This window comes from Paroedura picta, chromosome 9, assembly GCF_049243985.1.
Source record: "Paroedura picta isolate Pp20150507F chromosome 9, Ppicta_v3.0, whole genome shotgun sequence".
In the NCBI taxonomy this organism is placed as follows: Eukaryota; Metazoa; Chordata; class Lepidosauria; order Squamata; family Gekkonidae; genus Paroedura; species Paroedura picta.
Window position 1 is genome coordinate 32,853,655 of NC_135377.1, and position 27,951 is coordinate 32,881,605.

At 41.1% G+C, this 27,951-nt stretch overlaps 1 protein-coding gene across 4 annotated transcripts in view; it reads right to left on the reverse strand.

Moving 5' to 3' along the window:
* Window positions 1-27,951, reverse strand: part of SGK3 (serum/glucocorticoid regulated kinase family member 3) — a 62,110-nt gene that overhangs the window by 14,706 nt on the left and 19,453 nt on the right. For all 4 annotated transcript variants that reach the window (XM_077352263.1, XM_077352265.1, XM_077352266.1 and 1 more), the window contains exons 2-5: window positions 8,108-8,298; window positions 6,059-6,142; window positions 5,859-5,931; window positions 1,719-1,794 (exon numbers count right to left, since the gene is read on the reverse strand). In XM_077352263.1, the coding sequence (XP_077208378.1) occupies window positions 1,719-1,794; window positions 5,859-5,931; window positions 6,059-6,142; window positions 8,108-8,185 (311 nt within the window). In that variant the 5' untranslated portion in view covers window positions 8,186-8,298. The remainder of the gene's footprint in view (window positions 1-1,718; window positions 1,795-5,858; window positions 5,932-6,058; window positions 6,143-8,107; window positions 8,299-27,951) is intronic.

Sequence of the window (27,951 nt, forward strand, 5' to 3'; positions counted from 1 at the left end):
TGTAGTTAATGTGGGGTCTTAGATTTCCTATGTAAGCTGAATCTATGCTATTAAATATATCTCCGCAGTGCCTTCCAGCCCAAACTCAAAGCTTAACTAAAAGGGGACACTTAATGGAGGGGGTTTAAGTGTAACAAATGAAGACTATATTTTATTGTTCTTTGTATTAACAACTTATATTATCTGTCTTATTTCTATATTTCTATCTTTATGAAAATTACATATACATACACACACACACACACACACACACACACACACACATATAAAAACAGGTAGTTTATCCAGTTAGTTCTACTGGTTCTGAAATAAACTGAAGTTTCTCCTTCTATCTCTAGAGCATAATTAGATAACCTACATCATCTACCAGTAAAAGCAATCTCCTTTCTATTTTTTTTCAGTATCATGCTTTGTTTCTAATTTGTTAATAAAATTAAACTTGAAAAACTGCAGAAACCAAATTCCATACAACTTAATGAAAAGCAATAGAAATAACAGCAGCAGAACCACTATTTATTTATTGTATAACATGTACAGTGTAGCCAGGTGATCCACGTATTATCTGGCTGCCAGGCAAGGAATATTTGGAGGATGGTTTGCCATTGCCTACCTAGTGTTCCTTGGAGGCATTTTGTCCAAATTCTCAGAGATCTCCCATCCAAATATAAACCAGAGTCAGCCCTGCTTAGTTTCCAAGATCTGCCAGGATGGGGCTTGCCAGGTAGGGTCAAGCAAAAACACTGCTATAAACCTTTTGAAAGAATTGTAACAGCAAGAAAGCTAGCAACACAAACAAAAATGCTGCTTATCCAGAGTGGATCCAGGAATTTAAAGAGCAGTTTGCCTAACATCTCTTTCAGGTAAATAGCAAAAACTGTAATTAATGAAAGAATAATTAGGCACATTAAGGAACAAACAATGTTGAGGAAACATTAATAGGAAAGATAATTAAATTGCTGGGAAATAGGTTCAAATTTGACAAAAGGAAATACTTCTTTACTCAGCAAGTAATTTCTCATTTGAAATATAGTGTGCAGAATTCAGGAGAGGTAGGGATGGCCATAAGCACTGATTCATAGAGAAGAGATCCATCAGTGGCTACGAACTAGGGTGTCTGAAAGGAGCCTCCATATCGAAATCCATGGAGCCCACATCCCATTCATATATGAGGGCATGAGGAGGTATATATGAAAAAGGATGCTACCCTAAAGGCAGTGGGGCCAAAAACTAAAACAATGCAGCTAAACTTGAATCAAGGACTTGTGAGAGGCATTTCATTTCCCCCTCTCTCACTATTTCCTCTTTCTCTTTCCTGAAAGACCCCATAGTCTCTCCCGTTTTCCTGCTTTTCACCTGATCACAGACCACAAAACAGCATACACAAACACACATTAAAAAACATTTTATATAGTACACTAAAGCAATGATTTCAGCAGCAGCCCTCAGAGTCCTTGCTCTATGGCAGTCCAATAAAAGCAGAACAACTGCTGGATCAGACGAAAACTCCCAACTAATGCTGTACTATCTCTAACCATGACCAAGCAGATGCTCCTCACAAGGTCTTGAGAATGGCGTGCAAATGGATTAACTGGTAATAAGAAGCATGCTAATAGAACCTTGTATTGGATCATTTAGGAGCAATTTGTGAATTAAGTTTCCATTACAGGATATGTCATCTTCTTATCCAAATGTCCCTTATATGTAGGGAGTACACTTACTGATTGCATAGTTCTGGCTGTCGTACTAAATTTTGAATGAATTCATTTAGTCCTGCTCTTCTCTGTTTAATGAAGTCTGAAAGAAAAAAAATAGGAAAAGAAAATAGTTTGTTTTCGACAACCTATGGAGTTTTTTTTTTTAAGGTAAATTCACACTGAAATCAGGGGAACAATAAAACCATGCACCATCCTGAAACTAGGAAAGCTTGTGACTGATTCTCTAATTGTAGATACTTCTTAGTCCTAAACCGGTCAGTGAAATGTACATGTGGTTATTGAAAGATTATTGTTCACACATCTGGGGGGATTTTTGGCTTTTCCAGGGTACAGTGTGAAGTACTATGAAAATGCAAAGTGATTTAACCTCAGTTCTGGAAGGAACCCAAATCCTGTAAGGCTATCATCTGTACACAGCGGCATAATGAAGGCAAGGGATAACCAAACCACTTTTTGGTAAGACTTGAATAAATGAGAAATTAGGTCACTCTCCAACAGTAAGCAGCAGGAGTACATAAACATGTCCATAGTTAATAATGCTGGATGCCTTCTTCCTTGCTATTTAAACAGGAGAGGGTTCTTTTGTAACTGATCAGTAAATTTTGGTGGGCCATTTGAATCATTCTAATCTTGGGTGTGGTTCTTGTATAATTCTTAACCTGGCCACTGGACTCCAGCAGGTCAAGTTACTCATGCAACAGGACAAAGTACAAACAGGAGAATGCCAGCAGAGTTCTCAGGAAACCCTGCAAGATCACAGATAGCATTGTGGAGTCACTTAGCAACCTCTGCACCAAGACATAAAGAAAGGAGAGAAAGAAGCAATGGAGGAATGCAGGAGGAAAAACAAAAGAAAGCAAGGGCACCTATAAGCCTTATTGGTCCCCTGCGCTCTTGTTATATTTAATATTCCCTTTTGAGGATGATGAAAGCAGTCACGCTATAGACATGGGAGAGGTGTCACCTATTGGGGGGGGGGATTCCCCATGTAGGTATTAAGTTATAATTAACAGAATAAAAAAATCTAAAAACTCTTACTCTGATAAGATACCAAAAGAAGAAAGCAGCTCGGTATCAGTTAAAGAGAAAGGGAAATCAACCTGCTCAAGACATTGAATGCTTAAGATCATCTTGCAGAGATTTTGGGTTAGGGGAAGTTAAAGGTATCCCCTACCCTGTGCTAATCTGGCCCCCTTACCTTGTATAAACTAATTTCTATTTGGACAAAAAGATCCCCACATGGCATTGGGAAGTAAGTCAAATGAACTCCAACATTTAATACATACTTTGTATTTATTTATTTTAAAATGTCTAGGTCACCTTTCTCCATTACTGTGGACTCAGCATATTGTAGAAGCTTTCTCTTATTTCAGTTTATGGTCCCATTATCTAGCATTTCACCTAACTTAACAAAGAAAGATAATTGGCCCTTCCTGATTGGCCCCTCCGAGTGTCACTCCGGGGCCAAGTGGCCAATAGGTAGCTGCGCAAAGCGCAGCTCTCCATTGGCTACTTAGCCCATCCTCCTCTGCACATACGGCGAGTCGCCTGTCCTTCCTTCTCCGCGCATGCTCAGGTAAGTCGTCACCCGGGGAGAGACACTTTGCCACTGGGAAAGGAGCAGGGTCGCCGCGTCTTTGACATGGCGGCCCTGCTCCTTTCCTGCCGCCAAGCCATGGACCTTGTCCGGGGGGGGGGCGGCAGCAATGGAACACCCAGCAGGAAAGGAGCAGGGCTGCCGCGTCAAAGATGCAGCGGCCCTGCTCCTTTCTCGCCAGCCACCCACACACATGGCCCGGGGAGAGGGGGTGCTGAAGGACCACGCGGGGGGGGGGTAAGGCAGCCACCTTCCCCAGGGAGGGGGAGGGCTACTTGTGCGGCCGCGCCCTTCTCCCGGCCCATGGCATACCCGCCTGTTGGTGGGGGGGCTGCCAAGCCTTCTCGCAGGCCCAGGAATAGCCCATTTTTACAACTGGGCTTTTCTATTAGTCATATACATAAAATTTAAAAAGTCTAAAATCCCCCTCCCCTTCCATGTCCCACCGGCTCACAACTAACCCACCCATTGGTCATATGCCTCAGTTACAACCTTACACAGCCTCAGCTTCAACCTGTTTTGAAAGTCTTGAGCTATCCACAAAGAAAATGAAGTAAGCACTAAAGCAAGAACTTCAAGGGATCCAATTGTAGATTAGTGAGACTGACACAGGCTAAAAGGTCAGACTACCCAAATGCCCCTGGAGGACTTGTGCCTACACAGATTTATCAACAAAATGCCACAGATGGTAGACATGAGGAAACAAAATGTACCCAAATTGCTTCAGCACACTAACAAGAGTTCTGATTTAGTCTGTCCCTGCAGCATACCACCAAAAGTTCTTAACTCAAATGTCAAGTTGTTGAACTCATAGTAATATGCAATTTACTACTGAAATCTCCTTCCCCACCAGAGCAAACATTGTTAATTTTTTAAAAGGAAATCAAGGAAATTGCAGGTCAACTAGTCTAATGTCTCACAGATAAATCAGTAAGTAATAATAATTTTAATAATAACTATATTAATTACACACATGTCATTCCCTGTGAAGGAAAAATCAGCATGGGTTCTGCAAAGGAAAATCTTGTCTCACCAATATTTGAAAGTCTTTGAACATGTTAACAAGCATGCAGATAACTATGTGCTATCAGACTATATACTTTCTTTTTTTTTAAGTTTCATCGAAGTCCCTCACCAAAATCTAGGAATTGTGGGACAGAAAGATAGGTCATTTTATAGATTAGTAACAGGTTAAACAACAGGAAGCAAAGGATAGCAGCAAAGAATAATAAAGACACAAGCAAAATTATTAGAAAATTATAATTGGGGCAGAATCTACACAAGACTGCCCTATAATACAACCCTTTCTTGCAGCTGTGTTCAGATAGCAAGGAGACTAAGTAGTGTTTCCACATTGCATTTAATATGGTAATCCCATAAATTTCAAAGTCGCGAAGGTAAGATCCTAACTCAGAACTTATTCAGCAAAATTTCTGTTTTCCTGTACAATTTTCCTTCGTTTTCAGCCAATTTTCTTCCTGTTTTCTTGCACTGAGCCAGTTCTTTCATGGCATTCATGAGTCAATCATTAATTACCATATAATTTCTTGTACCTTTGGTGAAGTGACAGCAGTCGTCAAATACTGCTTTTCACTGTACAGCCAGTCAAAATCACCATTCATAATGTTATTGTATTGTTTAGGAGAGCAATAGCATGAGTGGCAAAGTTAGAACAGTACTTCAGCCCTCCCATTTTCCTATAAACAATTGTAAATTATCAGCTGTTGTTTAGGGACCGAAAGAATGCCAAGAAAGAACAGCTGGCTGTCAGAGAACAGAAAGCAATTAAGCAAGCTGGAAGGAGAAGGAAAGGAGGAAAATTTGAAAGGACAGTAGTCCTGAAAACCTCAGTGGGGTTTTGATTGGCCAGATGGTATAGCCTGGTGCTGCAACTATGTTTTAAGTATTTTAAAATTGTCACAAATCAGAAACACAGGAAAATATGGAATGCAATGAACTGCCAACAGTGTCTGATCTCTCTGTTAAAATAGAGCATACAAATGCTAGTTCTTGACTAAACCACAAGCATAAAATCATCCATACTGTAGTTTATGCAATCCAACAAAATATTTTCAAATAAATATATTGATAGCATTTGCACTTTCTTTTTTCACTTGCATCCCATTACTTATTCTTTTCTATATGCATTTGACAGGCAGTTAGGTCTTTGACTGGAAGGTAAGTCAAGTTAACAGCCTCCTCTGTAGAAACTTTCAGAGAAAGTAGTAGCTAGGCCCTGCATTTTGGCAACATTCCTTTTCATCTGAAAATTAGGTTACATCAATTTCTGTTGGTGAATGTAGCAAGTAACTAATATGTTCAGTCTTGACTTGTGGCAGGTGTAAAGAACCCCAAGAGTCATACAATGGTATATGTTGCTTAGGGCTGCCATCTGCCTAGGAAGAAAAAATATGCCCCCCCCCCCCCAACAGAGGCTTGTTATTTAGCTCCATGCCACAAAAAGCATCAGCTTCCCATTTCTATACATTCGTTAAAGGGGCAGGATGTTTTTCTCTAGGCCTATTGGTAGCCTAAAAGCCTCTTACCTGGATCAAAATTGTCTCCAAATATTCTTTTTGCAGGAATCTTCAAGTTCATAGTGGAAAACTGTTTCCTTAGCTGAAATAGATAGCACACAATGAAGCTTGACCACAAATTATAGGCAACTAATAGTCACAGTGAATTGTTAACACAGTGGAGCGGCAGAGGAGAGCTAGCCAATAGGAGCACAGTTGCATTTACTTACTGTATTATATAGTTTATCAAACTCAGCATATCGCCTGAAGACAAACCACTCATTACTGCCGACTGAGACCAAAACTTTGTAAACCTGTAGTGATAAAAAACCCAACATTTATTTAGAACATTTCTTGGGCACCTCTTCAGATAATTGCTTGAGGCAGAAAATACAGGTAGTCACAACAAAAACAAAAGCAAAACCTCTCCTTCCTGTCATTCAGGGATGCAAATAGTCAATAATCTCCACCTACTGAAATTATACTCTGGTCATTGACAACTGCTTGGTTTGAATTACATTCTTGTGTATTAGCCTCGCAATTACCTGCCTTAATTATTTCTCTCATTGGTTAGAAAGATCCTCATAAGCACTTACAGCACTGCAAAAAAAGGTAAAATTTTTGCTGTTCTGTTAGTTCAAGGCAAAGGAGTCAGTATCCTTCCTCCTAGACAAGCCTGCCCATCAAATACATCTTAGGGCAATTCTGAATATGGGGTTATAGTTAACATATTAATGTTGTTACCATTAGTTAAATAATGTTATTGATATCACTATTACCGTTATCATTTGACGTTATACCGAATTTTATTGTACTTATTAATATAATTTTGTCCATGTTCTATACAAACTGCCCTGAGCTGCAAGGGGATGATGGTATATAATATGATATGGTATAATATTATTTATTTATTTTTATAATTCAACTTCTATTTCGCTACTCCTGTGACTGGACTGTGGCGGCTAACAATCAGAATAGGACCTCATTAAAACCCATAATAAACCCCCTTACAACCAACAGCATAATCCAAAAACCAATCAGTAAACAATAACTCTCCCAGTCCCCCTGCTCATACAGATAGATAAAGGAGTCACCTAGATCTTAATCAATCAAAAATGAGGAGGGGGTGCCCAGATCTTATAGCCCCGGTCTCAATCAAGACCTGGCAGAAGAGCTCTGTCTTGCAGCCCCTGTGGAACTTTGAAACCACTGTCAGGGCTCTCAGCTGTTCTGGGAGCTCATTCCACCAAGTCAGGGCCAGGACCAAAAAGGCCCTGGCCCAGGTTGAGGCCAGGCGAGTTTCCCTTGGTCCAAGGAATACCAGTAGATTAGCTCCCACAGAGACCCATTATGCACGGGGGTTTTAGCGCATATTCGGGGTGGAATGGCGGCGACTAAAATCACGGATAACGCACGGTGCCGGCTGCAAACGGCTGCAGCTTCGGTGCATGCTGCTGAAAAGCCGTGTTCGCTAAACGCAGAAGAAAGCGCAGCTTCCGGGTGACAGGGGCGCAACCAGAAGTGGCGCCGGGATCGCCGCGTGCATAATCGGTTACTCTGGGTTTTGCCGCTGTCGCGCCCCGCCCCGTGCATAACTGGTGTGCGTTGCGTCTTCCCACTCCACGTTTTCCATGTGACCCGAAATCGCCGTTTCGGCGGCCGTGCATAATGGGCCAGAGTGAAGCACCCTGCGGGCATCATAAGCAGGCAAGCGGTCCCTCAGATAATGTAATGTAATGTGATGTCATGTAATGTGATGTCATGTAATGTGATGTCATGTGATGTGATGTCATGTCAATTTGATGCAGCTTGGAATGGCCCTCTGGGCCCTTTGGAACACCTATGACTATCTAGTCCACATGGCCATGTTTTTTTAAAAGAGTAAAGAGTATTGTGATTTTTGCCACTTCAGCCAAACAGACTGATGCCAAAATAGCATGCCCAGCATAAATACAGAGAGAAGCTAACAGTCTGGGCTGGGGAAATAGAACAGAAAACAATGAAAGGAAAAACAGGAGTGTAAAAAGGAACAAAGAAGGGAAATACGGTAGTTTAACATGTTTTTAAGATGTGTCTGTTGTAACTTTCTGAAATCCACAACCTTGATTTCAGAAGTAGACAGTAAAGTTTAAAATCCTAGGAGGCTGCACATTTCTATTCTGCAGTGTTTATAGACTCAAAAACACACAAGCTTAGGCAACTGATCTCGCACAAAGTACAACAGCCCACAACCAACAGAATGTGAACGAATACAAATGTTTTATGTTTGACAGACTTACCGTGAATCTCTTTTTCTTCACTCTATGTTCATCAGAGCTTGGAATACTAACACTTGGGCAACTTTCCTTGAAATCCATTGGATGTTTTCTTTGGGTAAACAATCAAGTATAGCAAAACGAAGAAAGCGTCAGCAGTTTTGATCCAAAATGTGCAGCCTTGCTTGGTTCAATTTAAATTCCATCATGCAAGCCTTAAGTTAAAAAAATGGGGGGAAAAGCTCAGAACATGACCATTCTTATTCGGCCTACCACCTAAACTTTAAGCTCTGCTAAATGAAGTTGATCCTACCTCTGCATAGAGCAAATGAGGTGGAAATGGAAACCAAGATTGAAGAAGATGCAAAGGTAAAACAACACAGCTACTAGTAAGACTTGGAGACAGTATAATGCAAGATTTAAAAATGTGTAGTAAAGCACTAGATGCATCAGGCATACGTAAAAGCTTTCATCATCATCATATGGCTAGTAGAAGAACATAAATAGAGCCCTGCTGGATCAGAGCAATGGTCTATCTAGTCCAGCATCCTCTCTCACACAGTGGCCAACCAGTTCCTCTGGACAGCCAACAACAGGGCACAGAGGCCAAGGCCTTTTCCTGATGTTTCACTCTGGATCTGGGATTTTTTGTTTCAATAAAGCTTGCTCACTAGTTGGGATGCCAGTCCCTAGGTGGGTCCTGGGGATCCCCCCATTTTAAAGCTCATCTCCAGTAACAGAGATCAGTTCCCATGGAGATAATGTCTGCTTTGGAGGGTGGACTCCACAGCATGATATTCCACTGATGTCCCTCTCTGCCCCAAATCCCACACACTCTCAAAGTTTCCAGGCATTTCCCAACCCAAAGGCAGCAACCGTACTCACTAGAATGGATGCATGCATAAGATTGTACTAGTTGGAGTCCATAAAAAGTCACCATGTTACATGATGTTCATTGAGTGAACATCAATCACTGTTTTTCAACCTAACCTATCCCTCAAAGTTGCTGTGATGATAAAGAGGAGTAGGGGAGAACTACATATGCCACTCTAATCTACTCAGAGGATGAAATGTAAACAATTATTAGAGAAACTTTACACATTCTCCAAGGAAAATAAAGATACATGAATCAAAGTATTAAACACATAGAGTTTTCATTTGGATACAATGAGTCTTCCTGTGGGGGCAGGAAAAACACTAGATTAAGTGGTTTAAGGACCTTTGTATACTAGGCTGCCACATTTTCAATCTTTAATCGCTCCTGCGGAGCGGATTAAATAATTCGTTAAGGGCCCCGACGGTGGGCCCTGTCCGTGATGAGGAAGGGTGCCGATAGGCCCCTTCCTCCGGACTGACAATCGGATTGTCAGTCCGCCGACAAGGGACCAATTGCGAGCCACGCGCAGTGGACTGACGAATCGGGAGGCGCGAAGCCTCCCCACCTCGGACCCATGCGGCCGGCCGCCATTACTGCCCGAGTCCCGAAGCCGCCAGGTCCACGACTGCCCGTGTGCCGGGGAGCTCCTGCCGCCAACCCAGGCCGTGAATACGCTGCCTCCCTGTAATACTGAACTAAAATCTGATACTTAAATAAGATATAAGGAGAGCCAGCATGCTGGACTAAGTATGGAAACTTGATGGGCAACCTTGAGCCAGTCACACATCCTCTCAGCCTAACTAACAAGTTTGTTTTAAGAATAATCAGAGGAGAATCATGTAAGCCACTTTGGGTCTCCTTTGGGCAGAAAGGTGGAGTATAAATTAAGTAAGTAAATAAATAATTAAATTTCATTTGCATTACTTTAAGAGACATTCTCTTTCAGAGAATATGGGAACCAAACCAGTTTTCTCCAGGAAATATCAAACAATCTCAAAATCCAACATGGTATTATTGGATAAACTGTTGGATTTAGCAGGTCTAGCTTCAATTCACAGAGCCACTGACAAAGCCAATCTATGACATGTAAACACAGACCTATATCACTAATTGTTAGGACAAAAAGCACTTTTAATATGCAAAGTACAATACGAAGGGTCAACTATAATTATTTGATTTCTGTTTCCTTCGTAAAGTATTTGGGACAAAGGTTACCAAAGTAAAAATAATTTAGAGACAGTTTACAAAATAGCTTAGGAAACAAGAGCAAAACAGAGCTATCATGATGTATGAGAAACTCATCCTGGGACGACAGAAATACACGAGGTGCTATTTCCAGCTTTGAAAACAGGAAATGAGAATTGTATATAGGCACTATCTAAAGGCTGTATAGTGTGACCCTTAGTCACCTGATTAAAAACATCCTTCTGTCAACAAGCAGCCGGGTCTTGTTAATATCCCTTAATTTTTAAAAGGATAGCCATCAACTTAGTTTTAAAAATACAAAGATATTGTGCAAAGTAATATCTTCAACAAGAAAAGAAGCAGAGTTTTTTTTTGTTGTAGAAACAAGTGAATGAGTGTCCAATGAGATATGGCCAGGGAGAAGTGATATTAGAGTTTCCTTTGGCTTTTGAAAGGCAAAAGCCAGCTGTAGAAGACCTGCTTTGGATTGTTGCCCTAGTGCTAGATGAGAGCAGATCAACCTCTCCCTCCTGCATCATCTTCCTGATCTTAATTTCCACTCATCTATTTTCTTTTCAAAGGAAACATTCAGATAGCATATTGATATCCCTTCATGGGGCAAACAACGGCTAGTGTGGTTAGAAGAGTGTGTAATTCAAATCAGGAATAATTGGGGAGAGAGGGAAGGAAACAAACCTAAACTCCTAGAGTCACAGTTTTCCAAACTGAGATGCTAAAAATGCAGTGAGCTTTCAAAAAAGGAATATCCTAACACATCTCCTTGGTCACATCTAGTTTGGAAATAAGACCCGAGTTCAAATCAATCTGAATTCAGCAGGATCCATAACGGAAAAAACAAAATAAGTCCAGAATCAGCCCTGATCAAAAAATTATTATTTCATCACTGCTAGGAACCCAGCAAAAAGCAACAGAATCTACAGAATAAAGAGAATAAAAAAAGTACGTTACACCCAGACATGTCTTATGTTCCAAGAGTCAGCATTACATAACACAGATTTCTCAGAGCTCAGAGATTCAGAGACTGCCAACAGATGACTGAGATAAGAATTTCCTTGAACACTGTTGTCCATGGGTGCCAATTATGCTTCCACGTATCGTTCTGTAACTCAGAACGACATTTAAAGAATACAGCAAAACTATGGTATGATCCATGTTCTCATTACAGCTGCTAGAAGGAAATAACTGCAGCTTTTCAGACATTTGGAGTCGAGTGGGGAAAGCTTATCTGAGCCCAAGTGACTAAACAGAAGGCATGTGACAAGCTCTGTCTCCAGGATCATGGGTGAAAGCCTGTGTGGATTTAGCTACAAAATAATTACAGCAGACATAGACTCAAAACAGTCATGTGAAAGAGTCCTAATAGCAGCTAAGAGAGGATTCAGGACTGATTCCCTTCTATACATAAGCTTTTAATTGTTGCTGATAATTGCAAGTGAACCTTAAGTCGAGTCACACATTAACTCCAAATTGATTTCTGAGTAAATATTTGAATGTTAATACCCTCCTTAGTGTTGAGATTCTAATCTGGTGGAAGGAAGGCACTTTGTGACATGTACATGTATAATTTTGGTCAGCAACGTTCTTCGTACCGCAAAAGCCCTCCAAAGGAATGGTAGGAAATGGTGGCTAATTTCTGTTTAGTTATCAAAGTCATGTATATCTAGTGACCTATGTTCTGTAAAGAAGAAACATACATTGCTGGCTGATAACTATACCAAGTAAGCCCTCCTGTTAAATAGTGCTCTTCAGCTTTGCCAGAGCCAGGACCCAACTTGAACCCACAAGCAACTACATACAGAAGAAAGGGATTCAGAGCAGCTCTTTATCGGTTTCAAAGGCAGGTCTTTGGGGCAGTATACCAAGACTGCCAGTCTCAGGAAACATAAACTGATACTAGAAGATATGCCACAGTGAGGAATAAGCCAAGGGTCAGAGCCATGGACCTGACCTTGCTGTTGTACTATTCCCTCAGCACGTGTGTAAAATGATAAAGGAAATGCAGCACCTTTGCTCTTTTTATGTGTGCACACTCGCAGTAGGTCCTCATCCAAAGCAGCAAGAAAGGCAACTCTCTATGATCTAGGAAATGGGACTCAGTGACCCATCTGAGAGTTCCAATCTATAAACTGAAGATCACTCTTGTGGCTATTGTGGGTAACTGCAGGTGAACCACACGCTCAGTCTAATGTATTTTACAGGGCAGTTAGGAAAATAAAAACAGAGAAGCGTGCCACTTCGAACTCTCTGGAGAAAAGGCAGACAGACTTACAGCGGCCTTCAAATGCTGGTTTAGATCTGAGACAGCTACTCTGCAGTGCAAAGTTAAGCTAACACTGAACTGGGTACCATCAACTGTAGGCCGAAGTAAGAGCCTACAGTCACCTACCAGCAACAAACACAGCAACATCATAGCCATCAAAACTTGTACAATCATGTTGCATTCCATTCTAAGCTCAGTTAGCATCATGTGATAAGAAGGGAGGGATGAAAATCGCATACAGTATTTTTCCAGCAGCAAAGTCACTGCAACAGTAGTGTTTCCCTGTTGATGGCTATATGTCAGCATGAAGTTCTTGTGAAGATGAGGATCCAAGGAATTATGAAAAAATCCTGCAGCCCTTCAACAAATGGACAGCAATGCTGCATTTATTGTCCTATGAACAGATAGTCCTTGTCATTCATGGCCAGAGGTCACCTTTGAATTCAAGTAATTCTGATCCAAATCTAGTTTTCTATGTCAAATCAAATTTATTTAATACAGCACTGCAGCCAGATAAAACAGATAGCAAAGAATACTGCACTAGTTTTCTATGTATCACACAAAGGGGGGGGGGCACAAAGAGATTTATGTTTCTGGGTTTCATTTAAAGGCCCTGAAACATAAGCTGAGCTAAGAACATAGTACACTGCTGGGATCGAACAAAAATGAAATCATAGAATCATAGAATAATAGAGTTGGGAGGGACCTCCTGGGTCATCTAGTCTACCTCCCTGTATTATGCAGGACGCTCACAGCCCTATCACTCATCCACTGTAACCTGCCACCCTCTTGAACCTTCACAGAATCAGCCTCTCCGTCAGATGGCTATCCAGTCTCTGTTTAAAAATTTCCAAAGATGGAGAACCCACCACCTCCCAAGGAAATTTGTTCCACTGAGAAATCGCTCTCTCAGGAACTTCTTCCGGATGTTTAGACAGAATTTCTTTTGAATTAATTTCATCCCATTGGGTCTAGTCTATCCCGCCAGGGCAAGAGAGAACAACTCTGCTCCATCCTCTATATGGCGGCATTTAAATACTTGAAGATGGTTATCTGATCCCCTCTCAGTCATCTCTTCTCCAGGCTAAACAGACCAAGCTCCCCCAACCTTTCCTCATACATCTTGGTCTCCGAACCCCTCACCATTTTTGTTGCCCTCCTCTACATCCCTCTACAACTGTGGTGCCCAAAACTGAACACGGTACTCTAAGTGAGGATGAACCAGAGCAAAGTGGTACTATCACCTCCCGTGAACTAGACACGATACTGCGTTTGATACAGCCCAAAATCCCATTTGCCTTTTTAGCCACGAAGTCACACTGCTGACTCATGTTCAATGTGTAGTTTATTAAGACTCCTAGATCCTTTTCACACATACTACTGCCAAGACAAGTCTCCCCCATCCTATATTGGTGTATATGTTTTTTCCTACCTAAATGCAGAACTTTACATTTGTCCCTATTGAATATCATTTTATTCAGTTTAGCCCACTTCTTGAGCCTATGAAGATCACAGTACTTCTTTCATGTTCACAGTCACATTAAGGGTATGTTCCCTGCTGGCTTTAAAGCACCTGACTGTATGAATAATGCAGCCAGTGTTTGAGCTGCGAAACTCTTAGTGACTGGATCAGCTGAAAGGTCTGGGAATAGTAAAAGTAAACTATGCTGTAAATAAGAGACAAGGCAAACCCCAAAACTACAGAAATCACTTGGGGGGGGGATCCCACCACATATTGGGAAACTGTGGCCAAAATGTCAGAAAATATTTATCAGACATCAGCAGAAGAACATGGAATGAATTCATCAAAGTTCTCTTAAATTATCTGTAATATAGCAAATGTTCATATACCAGACTGCCTAAATGGTATTAACTGCAGAGATTCCCATAAACAACGCTGTATCCTTTCAGTAAAGCAAAAGAGAAGTGAAAATGTCTCAACATTTCAAAAATTAGGAAGTGAAACAATAAAGAGAGTATGTGTTGTACATTTGCCAAGCGTGGGGGTGGTAAAGACATACTCCATCTATCAAAAGCAAGAGCAAAAAAAAGTGAATTAGGACAGTCACAGAACACAAGGAAAGTCTCATGTTAACAGAAGATGATCTGTACATCCTGTGCTGATCCATACTGAGACTAGGAGAATTTTTAAAAATTATTTATTTGCAATATTTTAAAAGTCCACTTTTTTCAGCATAGTTGGGAATCAATAGCATTAGCTGAAAGCAATAAACTAATCAGATCTATATAATCACTAAAACATTCTTAATATAGAACACTATATGCAACCCACAAAGCTGGCTATAAAATTGGATCAGTTCAGTATGCCTTTAATTCCCCGACAGTTACTCAGCCTGTCCCAAATGCCTACCTGAATAACCCAGTTATATAACCCAGGTAGCTGCCTCCCTTCCTCACCTCTTCTAGAGGCTGCTCCAGAGTAGCGGGCTGGCTACTGAAAACCCAATGCCTAGGAAGAGGCCGGGAAGAGATGAGGATACCACTCTGTTGGGAACAGCTGAGCCGCAGCATGGTGACAGATATGCTAGTCCCAAGTCATGAGGGCTTTAAAGTACCAGAATATTGAACTGGACCTGGAAATAAAATGGGAAGCCAGGAAAAGGCCCAAGATTGGTATAATATGCTCCTGGTTGTTAGGATACTGAGACCAGGCAGGCTGCTGCATGTTGTGTTAGCTTAAATCTACGAGAAGTCCCCATGAGTAGCCCCATATAGAGTGTGTAACAATAATGAAGTCTTGAGGTTTCCTGTGATGTGCATCATCTATCTAGCCAGGCTTATTGTCCTCTAAGAAAGTAGAACGCTTGGAATAAGGCTTTTTGCCATATTCCTGTTTCCCCATCAATAGCTGAAGATCCAGCAGGACTGCTTATGAATCCCTTAAAGAAAACTATCTAAAGGACACACATTTTCCCTAACAAAGCAAGGAGCCCATCTTTTAAGATCGAAATCCAGTGGATGATGAAGGGCTAAATACCTGCTCCTTATCTGTGTGGTCCAGAGGAAAACTGCAGGTGTCAGAGCTCGCAATTTGTTCTTTATGGGGGGGGAAACATGCGAAAACATATTTCCTGCTGTCCTCAATTGATGGAGATGGTGAAGAAAGGAAGAAAAACAAAACAAAACAACTAGGACCTAAACTGACCAACTTTCCCATTCTATGTTTCACATTCAAAGCCAATGTTAGCCTAGGACAGTTTATTCTGACTTCTTGAGCCTGTTGGCAGCAGAGGGTAGGACTCGCAGTAATGGCTTTAAATTACATGTAGAATATTAGTGCCTAGATATCTGAGAGAAAAAAATCACAGTCAGAGAAGTTCAGCAGTGGAACTGGCTTCCTAAGAAGGTAGTGAGCTCCCTTCACTGGCAGTCTTCAAGCAGCAGCTGGACAGATACTTTTCATGGATGCTTAGGCTGATCCTGCATTGGGCAGGGGGTTGGACTAGATGGCCTGTATGGACCCTTCCAACTCTATGATTCTATTATTCTAAATGGGTGGGGCAGTATCTGTATGGAATTGGGATATGCCATTATGGGCTGGGCTCAGCAAGCCTAAAAGGAGTTTCCAAAAACAGTGCAAGCTCTTATTTTTTCTATGTATTCCTCACTTGCATGGTATTCAGACTGCCATTTTAAGGGTACACATTTGGAATAAGCAGGGTTTACATCCATTTTGGTACAAAAGATGGGTAAGGCCTCCAAAATTCAATGCCAAGATGTGGGAGACTGGAACATAATCACTTTCTTCCCCCAGGTGGTTGAAGGAAAAACAAGGAAAGGAGATAAAATATGCCACCTCTGTATTAAAATATGCTGCTACATTTAGATACCTGCCTCCAGAACCCAAGTAAAATGTTATCACATCCAGTTATATGGTTGTTTAATATTCATGACACACATAGTATCATTTTTCATCAGGGCTTACAATCAACGGCATCAAACTATTCCTTATATCCTATTGTTACTATACCACATTTGGTTCAGATGTAAATATGTACTAACAATTAGTATTTGTGCTCTTCCCCAATTTAGATTTAGAATTGTAGTTTGGTGAGGTGGCAGACCATTGAAGAGTCTTCCATGACAATATGCTGGAGACTGGCTCAGTTTCACAGAAGGGATGTTATGAACTGGTATAATTTTGTGATACCCCAATTAAAATGCTTGACATGTAAACCTCAAGTGGAGACAGAATTTCCTCTCAAGTTGGCCTCAGACACAGGCAACTGAGTTACTCATCCATAGCTCTACCACAAAACTGCAATTCCAGGGAAAAGAACAATTATAGCTCACCTTAATTTTGAGATACAAAATAAACATGCATTTCCTTTTCTTTCTCTGTCTTATGAAATAGTTCCTACTTTCCTTTTACACTGAGGACCAAATGAAATACTACAGGGGGGGATGTGAATCATTCTTCCAACTGTTTGAAATAGGGTTCACAGATCCTCACTGGCCACTGGCAGGGGATTGAGCAGGGGGGAATAAGGGTTGCCAGCTCCAGATTCGAAAACTCCTGGAGATTTGGGGGTGAAGGCTGGGAAAGACAGGGACCTCAGCAGGGAACAATACACTATGGTCCACCCTCCAGAGCAGCCATTTTCTCCAAGGGTACTGATCTCTATATTCTGGAGATGTGCTGTAATTTTGGGGGATCTCAGATGCCAGCAGCCTATGAAAAGCAGCCTTGGATACTGTAATGAGAAGACAAAGAACAGTACTTCTGAACACTTTCCCCTCCTACCATTCCTCCCCCCTCGCAGATACTCTTCTTCTCTACACCTCCCACCAAAGTAAACCTTTTCTACTCAAGAGAAAAGCAGAACAATTGTAAGAAGGGAAAAGTTAAGCAGTTTGTTGCTAACCTTTCCTTTCCTTCCAATTATAGCCTCTGAGTTGTCTTAACATTTTAAAGACACTGGTGCAAGATGAATTCACATGTGTCCCAGAAATTTCAAAACTGATCCTCAGTATTAAAGACATTTATATCCCGCCTTTCTGCCTTACATACTCAGTTTTTTTCACAGCAATATGCAAATTTTCACACAGAAAAAAATGCCTTCAGCCTTGCTCAGAAAAGGCAATGCTCCTTTTTGTCAAGCAACAACAGCACATGTCTGTGAGAGAATGCCTTCTATGTTGGGAAAAAATGAAACTTTCAAATATTAAATAATGAAAACCTCTCAAAGGCATATGGTAGTTTAATTTCCTGTCCCAGTCTAGTATGGCAACATTTCCCTTAACTTTTGTGGAAAACAGAACCACAAGCACCCTGGAACAGAAACACCTATGGGACCTCCATGTTCAAAGGCCAGCATGGATCTGCAAACCAATGCCTTGGAGATAAACAATAAGAAGAAATCCAGGCTTCTCAGCAGTCATTTAGCTGCTTCTGGAAACAGAAACCTAAACTCAATGGACCTATTATTTGAGCTATCGGGGCTTAAGGCAAGTTAATTAAAGCATGAACAACTTGTTGTCAAGAACAAGAGGTGGTTGCATAATTTGGGTCTTTCATAGGTAGTACAAGATCAGAAATGACAGACTCTGTCAAAAGCTCAGAACATGAAGGGATATACACAATTGGATATGATAGGCACTGGTAATTGCCAGTTACATCACAGACAATACCTACCAGTTCACTGGAGCATTTTTTTTTGGGGGGGGGGAAGTATTATACTTCTCAGGAGCAAATATACAGTGGTGAGGGAATGTATTTATCTATTTACTTCTTTTATTCCCTGCCTTTCTCCCCAATGAGGATCCAAAGCAGCTTACATGGTTCTCTTCTTCTAGGGCCTATCCTCACATCAATCCTCTGAGGTAAGTTAGGCTGACGGTGTGTGTCACCCAGCAAGATTCCATGGCAGAGTTAGGTATGGAAGTTTTCATACAAAAGCAATTCATACTTAAGGAAAAACACATAAGCCATGCATGATAAACACAACAGCATGCACATTGCTACATAGGTAAAGGTAAAGGTATCCCCTGTGCAAGCACCGGGTCATGTCTGACTCTTGGGGTGACGCCCTCTAGCGTTTTCTTGGCAGACTCAATACGGGGTGGTTTGCCAGTGCCTTCCCCAGTCATTACCGTTTATCCCCCAGCAAGCTGGGTACTCATTTTACCGACCTCGGAAGGATGGAAGGCTGAGTCAACCTTGAGCCGGCTGCTGGGATTGAACTCCCAGCCTCATGGGCAAAGCTTTCAGACGGCTGCCTTACCACTCTGCGCCACAAGAGGCTCTGCTACATAGGTAGGGAGGTCAAATATATATTAAATAGATAGATGTAATTAAAACTTCTGGACAAGACCTCCCCCATGTTTCAAGCATAGGTACTTAGCACACAAGGCTGTTATGGGGAATAGCAGGCATGTGTAATCTTGTCTCCCCCACTTATCCAGCTTCCCCTCATGCTTTTTCAATTGTTCCACAACTGAGCATATAATGATGAACTTAGCAGGGGTATTACTACTTTCCCAGTTTGGATTGAGCCCTAAGTTTTTTAAAATTGCCAAGTGTTTTTCAATTATGCAAGTATCTTTGATTTCATTGTTAAGAACGGTAGAAACTAGCAGGAAATGTACTCTTGGGGGCCACACTATGCACCATGTTGAGGATCCAACTTCCCCAAAACGTAATTCAGCCTTTCAGAAAGCAGTTATAAGAGAGTCCCAATATACAAAAGGAATTATCAGGAAAAGAACTGAAAATAAACCCACTGACGTTATAATGTTTTTTGTACAGTGCAGCCTCATTTGGAATACCTTGAGAACTTCTGTTCATCATATCTCAAAAAGGATATTACAGAGCTGGAAAAAGTACAAAAGAGAGCAATCAAGATGACTGGGCTTGAAGCACCTTTCCTGTGAGGAAAAGCTGGTGACCCTAGGAATTTCCATACCAGAAAAAAGATGGCTAGATGTTCATAAAATGATGTATAGGTTGGAGAATGTGAAAGATCTTTTTCTCCCTTTCAGACAATAGCAGAATTTGGGGACACCCTATGAAATTTTGAAAAATGGGTTTTGGCCAGACAAAAGGAAAAACAGTATTTACTGGCATATAAGACTACTTTTCCTCTCTGAAAAACATGCCTCCAAGTGGGGGGGGGGGTCGTCCTATATGCCGAGTGCACTTCAGTTGGGATAGACATAGCTGCCCATAGTGGCCTCCCGATGCCCACCCACCTCATTCTACATACCATCCAGTATCGTGCGGTATCCAGTGCGGCTGCGGCGGGTCATCAGCGTGGCTGCAGCGAGCATCAGCAGCGATACAGGGGTGCTAGCCTTTTTGGTGTGACCAGCCCGTTCTGCTTGGCGGGAAGCAGCGGCGCTCCGACCCGCCCCGCCCCTTGTCTACACAGAGCTCGCACTTGCGCACTAGTGCCGGTCACAGGGAGATGCAGGGGCGGGCCGGAGGCGCTGTGGTTGTGCTGCGGCCGTACAATGGTGACAATGACAGGTACTGTAATGTAATGTAACAAACTCTATATTTTGAGTGGAAATGTTGGGGGGTCGTCTTATATGCCCAGTCGTCTTATACGCCGGCAAATACGGTACTTCTTTATTAACTTATTGAGTAAAGAAGTTTTAAAAATTAAAGTTTACTGCCAGGGAAGGTAGTGATGGCTATGAATATATTTATTTTAATTTATTTAGATTTAGATTTATATAACCACTTCTCCTGTATGTCAGCTCCCGGCAGTTCACAACTTTAAAAGGGGATTTAAACTGATTTATGAAGAAAAGGTTCCTCAACGGCAAACAGGCATGGTAACTGAAGGAAGACTCCTACAGAAGCAGCACACCTCTGAGGCTGCAGGGGAGGGCCTGTTTCTTTGGTCATCCACAGCAGCTGGCTGACTGCTGTGCGAAATAATATGCTGGACTAGCAGGGCTACCAGTCTGAGTCAGCAGGCTCTCTTTATATATTCTCTCCATCATTCTGAATTAAAAAAGCACCATGGTAAAATCTTTTGCTTGAAGTAATTACCAGCAGAAAAGAGTGTAAACTACAGTTACCAAACTGATCTTGTACTCTGTTACTCATCTAACATTTTCTGCAAACTGCCCTGGGGGTGGCATATAAATACAAATAAACTAAACAAATAAATAAATGAATGAATATCATGTGATTTTTGCTTTACTTTTAAAGAACTTTAAGCCCTTGCTTTTAAGCATCTTGGATCTTCCCAACACTAGACCTCAACCTTTGAAAAGGAGTCAACACAAGCGTATAAGTTTCCATACAGAGATATCACTACATAAAATCCTGCTTTTAGGCATGCCCGCTATTGTTCATGCCAGCACTACATTCAATATTCATTCAGTGAGTCATCCTCAAAAAAAAAAAAAACTTCAAAGAGAAACAGATGAGTACCATTAATTATAAAACATTAACCAAAACACTGAGCTAGCTGCACTCAAACAAATACTGCACACTGAGTAGGTGGACCAGATTTTTCCTTACTATATTCTTTAAACTATTCATTTTTCAATTGTGTATTCTTGTATCTGAGCAAATATTAAAGTACATTTCATCTGCATTCTACAATCCAGTTGTTTTTGTCAATTGTTTCTAGAATGCACACTTATCATCATTTTGTTACAAAACTGGGTGATAATAAAATGACAAATTAGGTTAGACCATGAGATGAAATGCTACTTGTGAATTTACCAGTCACAAGTGCCCACTAAATGCCAGGAACATGAGGGAACATGACTTTTTTCCTGGGTTCATCCCAGAGTGTCCCTGTAACATTCAAAGGCCCACAGTGATGTGGGCAAGCCTGATCTATATCATGACATCTGTGTCCTGCAATCATGTATTTAGAAAAAATTGATGGGGGAAACTCTCAGACACAACAGTGGTTCTTTAAGCCTCATGACAGTGTAAGTGAAGCCACAGATACACACAATCACAATACTAGCTTACCATTTAAAGGTCACTGAGACAAACAGGACATTTGAAACTGGGTAAGAAGGTTTTGGATCCAAGGTTACTTTAACATTCACTATTAAGTAACAAATAACCACAGAAAAGCACAATCACAATACTAGCATACCATTTAAAGGTCACTGAGACAAACAGGACATTTGAAACTGGGTAAGAAGGTTTTGGATCCAAGGTTACTTTAACATTCACGATTAAGTGACAAATACCCTGAAGTAGACTGGTAGGTTTTGCCAAAATGATCACAACGGCTTCATGGGTACATCTTTTGGCATGATCTCCAACCTCCTGGTGGTCCCTGGCCCCAAGGAAGCCAGCTTAACCTCAACCAGGTCAACCTGGTTTCTCCAACCTGGCCCACACCTGGTGGAATGAGTTCCCAGAGGAGATCAGGGAGCTCACCCGGCAGGCATTTTGTTGAGGCTGACCTAAACCACTGCTTCCCACTGGCCCCCCAGCCTTCATCCTATGATGGCCACTACAATTTTGCCCAACCCACTGGGCCTCAGTATGAATTGAATTAATGCTCTTTGAAGTATTCCACTGTTCTATAATTCTGTTACTGTTGTTATTATGTTAATGTTATTGTTGTTATCACCTTGTTATTACTACAAATGGAGTTACCTGTATAGTTTCTTGTTTCATGTAAACCGTCCTAAGCCTTCAGGGAGGTAGGCAAATAAATTAATAAATAGATAAACAAACAAACAAATCAATAAATGACATCATGAAATTAGTCCTTGAATAATGAATGCTGGAATTCTATTCAAGTCTATTTCTACCAAGGATGAGCTGGTTTGTAGGCCATAGCTTGTGGGTAGCTGACTGTCTACATAGGGATGCACCCAATTCTCCGAATTCATTCTGTCAATCAATCCATATAGTTGTCTCTCTCGCTCTTACATCACTCATGATTATCGCTTCATAACAATACAGTATAAATGAAGGTCTAAGTTTGTTAACTGTCAAAAGAATGGGAAATAAAGGTACCACAGCAGGCAAAGTCTCCAAGTTCAGTTTGGTGCTTAGGAACCAGCAGAAGTGGGTTTTTAACAGCTTAGAGGTAAACATCATCACTAAGTAAACATCCAAGATGCTATCGTTTCTCAAAACAAGCACCACTGATCCAACCTCCTGCAGCATTACATTTCCCATACTGCTAAAGACCATGAGTTTGTTTAGAAACTGGAAATACACCATTTGGGACAGTCTTTCTGTTGATCCTTTGTCCACATTCTGCTTGACTCTGTATTTGTGTCCCATTTTCCCTTCAATATTAAAAGGAGCTGTCTTACAAACTATTAAGCTCGTCTACTCAAATTGGAGGCAGCTACCCATGTCACATGCAAAGAACTTTCCCAACCCTGAAACTCAAGATCCTTTTAACTGGAGGTGCCAAAGACCGAGGGCAAGGCACATGCCTTACAAATGAACTCTTCCTCCTTCTCACCATCTCATACTCTTCGACTCAAGAGGTGACTGAAGTAATTATGTTGAGGCCATACATCCTATTTTAACAGGGCACTCACTGACTGATTACACTGCCAGTAATTTGCCCAATCATTCCTACTGGCAGTGCAACTTGTGTTCCCATGCCAAATCAATACAACAGGGCCACCCACAGACAAATTAGAGCTTTCTAGAACCTCAAAGGGCTCACCCAGTATGCAGGGAATTATGTGTTTGTAAACTAACCAAAAGACAAATAAAAATGCAAAAGCCCAACAACAACAAACCAAACCGTCTGAGAATGACACAGTAAGCTCCAGGAACAGAATAGCTAAGAGTCAGTTAAAGGAAAAGCAAAACAAAAACAAAGCCAAAGATGATAGGGAAATTGGGGGATGTGAGCAAATAGATAAAACTTTCTAAACCATTTCACACACATACCAAATATTCCTCCTGGGATCCATAGAGCAACAAGAGGCCACACACAAAGAACAGGAAGTCTTCTGTATAACAGGAAGGACCCTCCAGTATGGAATAAAACATGTTTTTCACATCCACCTCTAAAACGGGAAGAGAAAGGCTGAAAAGGAAGTAGAATGAGGACTACCTAGGCATGCAGTGCTGGAAGCAAAAGAGTTGAGCACAAGAGGAAGGCCTCTAACAGGTGCTACTTCTGTGTGCCTCCACTGAAATTAGGCTAGGAAACCATCCCTCAAATACTATTGTTGAGAAGAAGGCAGGTGAGAAGAAAACTACTTATCTCCCCCTCTCTAACAGCAGCATAGCAGAAAAGGCATTTCTGGGGAAGTTTGATGGGGAAGTTACCCTGCGGTGCTGAGGGAAGACAAGGAACCGTTTTCACAACTGCTTCCTATCATTCTTTATGAAACAGGCATTATGGGATGATGTGTGGGGGGGGGGCGAGTTAAAGTCATTGCTCTTAGTTAAGCTACAATACTTGGCTCTTTAGTAACATGGAGAAGTTTCCATCTGAAAACTGCTGTTATGAGACAGTATTATGCTTCTTATTCCACTCCCTATTTTGTAACCTCAACATTCTCAAATGGCAGAATTTCTGGTCTTTGGTATAATTAATGAAGATGTTTTTGTTTCTCAGCTTGAGATGCAACCAACTGATTTTAAAACCCTGACATGCAGCCAGATCTTCTCAGATCCCAGAAGATTAGGCAGGGTCAGCTCTGCTTATTATTTAAATGGGAGATCACGAAGAAATACCAGGGTCACTATGCAGAAGTAAAGGTAAAGGTATCCCCTGTGCAAGCACCAGGTCATGTCTGACCCTTGGGGTGATGCCCTCTAGCGTTTTCTTGGCAGACCCAGTGCCTTCCCCAGTCATTACCGTTTACCACCCAGCAAGCTGGGTACTCCGAATGCAGAAGTAGGCAATGGCAAAACACATCTGAACGACTCTTGGGGAGACTGCCCTATAGCCCTGAGTACCGGAGAGCAGGTGAGGAACAAGTTGCAATGGTCTACGATATTTCGCTATGATTCCCTGCTTGTAAGCATTAATGAAATATCCTAATCCAGTTGCCATGAAATGCTATATTTCCTCTCCAATTCTTCTCTTAAGAGATAGCAGTTTCCACAAAAGTTTCTTGAAAAGTGATGTAAATCAATGTACTGTTTCAGTGGGATAATGGAATTGGGAAAGAGGGGAGAATGTTTTTTATGAGGAATGCTTTTCTCTTAAATGGATCTACAATAACACAGAGCATGACTTGTGGCCTCATTTTATCGTTATGCAAGTGTTCCATTTTGTTTTGTTCTAAATATTGCAAAATTTATTCAAAACCTCACTACATTTTAATGAGCTAGTCTGAAGTCATTCTGTCACTTTTTGGCAATTCCCTTTTATAATGATAGACCCTTAGCATAATTTGAAAGAGAAAAAGCTAACTTTGTTTTTACCAAATGGGACAAACAAACAAAAAATAACCTTAGTAGATCAGGAGTGGAAAAACGTATCACAGAAAAACAAAATTCTCAGTTTCCACGACACTGTGATACTGATACTATAACTTTTTTCCCCATGATAGAAGAGACATTTTTGACATTCCTTTAGCTTTTGCCAAAACTAAAAATTTAATACTGAGGCAAGACATTCTAGATTGTTTTTCCAAAGATGGAAAAACCAGTGCCATTGTTCACAAAGGTAAAGAGTTTAATCTCCTTGCCCTACCTGGAGGTAAATGGCCCATTCACACATCAAAATGACTGCTGCAAAAATGTGGGTTGAGTATACTCATGTGACAGTAGACTAGAAAGAGACACTGGTTTCAAATGGATGCAAGCGATATAACGGAGGCATTGTTTCCCATTTTGTACACACTCATATCCTTTGTCTCTTGGTTGCCTCTGGCCAATCAGATTTGCATGTGTCTATAGCAGTGTATCCATATTAGATCAATCCTATTAAAGGACAACCTCAATACAAAATGCCTTGTAAGTAACTCTGTAAAACATTTGTGTGAGTCCCTGAAAGGCAAAAAGTGTTCCTGAGCATTGAGGAAGTCACAAAGACTTTATGTAGAAATTATGAATATAGGGACACAAAGGTACAGTCAAAAAGGACAACCATGTAATGCAACACATTTGGGATTGTACTAACTCCAAAGAGAGTATGGTATTGCAGGTAAGATGCTCCACAAAGATGGGGAGAACTGAATTCAAATCCCCATTCAGCCATGAAGTTCAATGGGTGACCATGGACAAATTACAATCTCTCAGTCCAACCCACCAAACTGGATTGTTGGGAGGATAAGGTAAAGTAAGGGAGGAGGGGGAAGTGTATGCTGCCCCAAGATTCTTGAAATAAGCATGAGATAAAACTCCAACAGATGGATGGTAAAACTGCAGGTAAGAGATTGCATGCTTAAACGTTTCCTTGTATAAAATAACACTTTCTTATTCTTAGAGAATTAGCACATCAGGAAAGGTAGTTCATTCCTTGATTCTACAAGCATAGGCACCCACTTAAGTTTGAGTCTTTTGATTATTTGCAGTATTTAAATGCCAAAGAATAAAGCACAAGCCTTGTACATCTTATACAAAAAGCATTAAATAAGACAATTTTATAAACTTTTACAGAGGAAAGCAGCTTGCCACCCCAAGTCAATATGAAATTGCATCTGTCATCTGTTCAGGGGAGGAAAGCACAGCAGAACTTATAAAAATTTCATATGAAATGCATACTCCTATAGGCTTGGGTAATAAGATCTACTTGTGGACTGCAAATTGTGGCACTTATGGCCATTTTTCATACAATCAAAATATATTTTTAATACTTCACACAGCGACACCCAGAGCTAGTGTGATAGAGTTGTAAGAGTGTCCTTGGACTAGATCTAAGAGGCCCAGGTTTGAATTCTGTGGAAGCTTGAAGGGGGACCTTGGGTCAATCACAAGTGCTCAGCCTTACCTACCTCACAGACCCATTATGCGGATGAAGTGGAGGACCGGAGAGTGATGTGAGCACCTTGGGAAACATTATATAAGCACCTTCCCTGCCTTGGGAAAAAGAAGATATTGACATCAATAAACTGTTAGTAATATATTGAGGCCATAAAGTGCTTTTTCTGAAATTTCAGTCTTGTCTTTTGCCATCTCAGAAAGGGGATAAGGTAAGCATGTTCTGTGCTAAGATAACTCTTTTCCAGCCAAATCCCTTTCTTGCTTTAAGCCCTTGGATAATCACCTAAAATATGCAGAGGGGCGCCTGCTAAAATTCTTTTTTGGTAACAAGACAAAAGCAGTTTCAAGTGAAGTTGTAAAATTTGCTTCTTAGCATTAAGAAAATGGAAAGCTTCATATAAACAAAATGGGTAATTTAATTGTTGTCATATTGTTACATTCTGTCATCAATGTTTCAATTTTTATCTGATGCAAACAATCAAAGAATCAAATGTACTTTGTTTGCTGTTTTTTGACCGTGTCTGTCTATCTGTCTTCTCCAACCAAACAACTTGACTTATTTGGTGTATTCGATTTCATTTATACTCTGCCTATCTTTCCAATGGGAATCCAAAGCAGCTTACAGTAATCTTTCCTTCATTTTTTTAAATCTTCAGTTCTCCAGGAATGTTTTAGGCTACAAACCAGAACTCTTCTAGGCCAAGAGTAAAAGATTTACTGAGAATTTAGTTATGATGCTTTCGCATTATATGTTTATGTGTCCCATCCCTTTAACACAAGCTTAATGGGGTATTCTTTAACAAACTGCATTATTTGCCTCCATACACTCCATGATTCAGCTGCTCATTATTACCCTCTGGTAAAGAAAGAGGACATTTTGGCACCCCTATTCATTCTTGACAGGTGCAACAGAGCCCTCCATCTAAACAAGTCTGAACAATGCCTTAACTGAAGCCCTCAGGAGGTGATAATGTCTTACTTGCTTTCTCAAACAAAACAGCTAAAAAAGATGTTAAGTACAGCTTTTAAATGAGAATGCCTAGTTCCCAACATTACAATATGATAGCTGGGCTGAAATCACATATCCAGTTACTGGGGCACATTAAGATGCTTCTAAACTGCAGAAGCCTCTTGTGGCGCAAAGTGGTAAGGCAGCCGTCTGAAAGCTTTGCCCATGAGGCTGGGAGTTCAATCCCAGCAGCCGACTCAAGGTTGACTCAGCCTTCCATCCTTCCGAGGTCGGTAAAATGAGGACCCAGCTTGCTGGGGGATAAACGGTAATGACTGGGGAAGGCACTGGCAAACCACCCCGTATTGAGTCTGCCATGAAAACGCTAGAGGGCGTCACCCCAAGGGTCAGACATGACTCGGTGCTTGCACAGGGGATACCTTTACCTTTACCTTAAACTGCAGAAATGTGTGTGTGCAGCATGTGGTCCCTCAGCAATCCAGGTACCCTCCTTGCCACTTTTCTCCCTCACAGACCCCTGCCCTCAGAATGTTTAAGAATATATTTCAACACATGAAGACAGTGACAGATGCAACAAACATTTGTTTCCAAAAAACATTTGTTTCCAATGCTCAAACATGTGTTTGTTTCCATAAAAGTTTTCATTTTCTTGGCTACAATAAAAAGCACATTTCAAATGATGCAACGCATT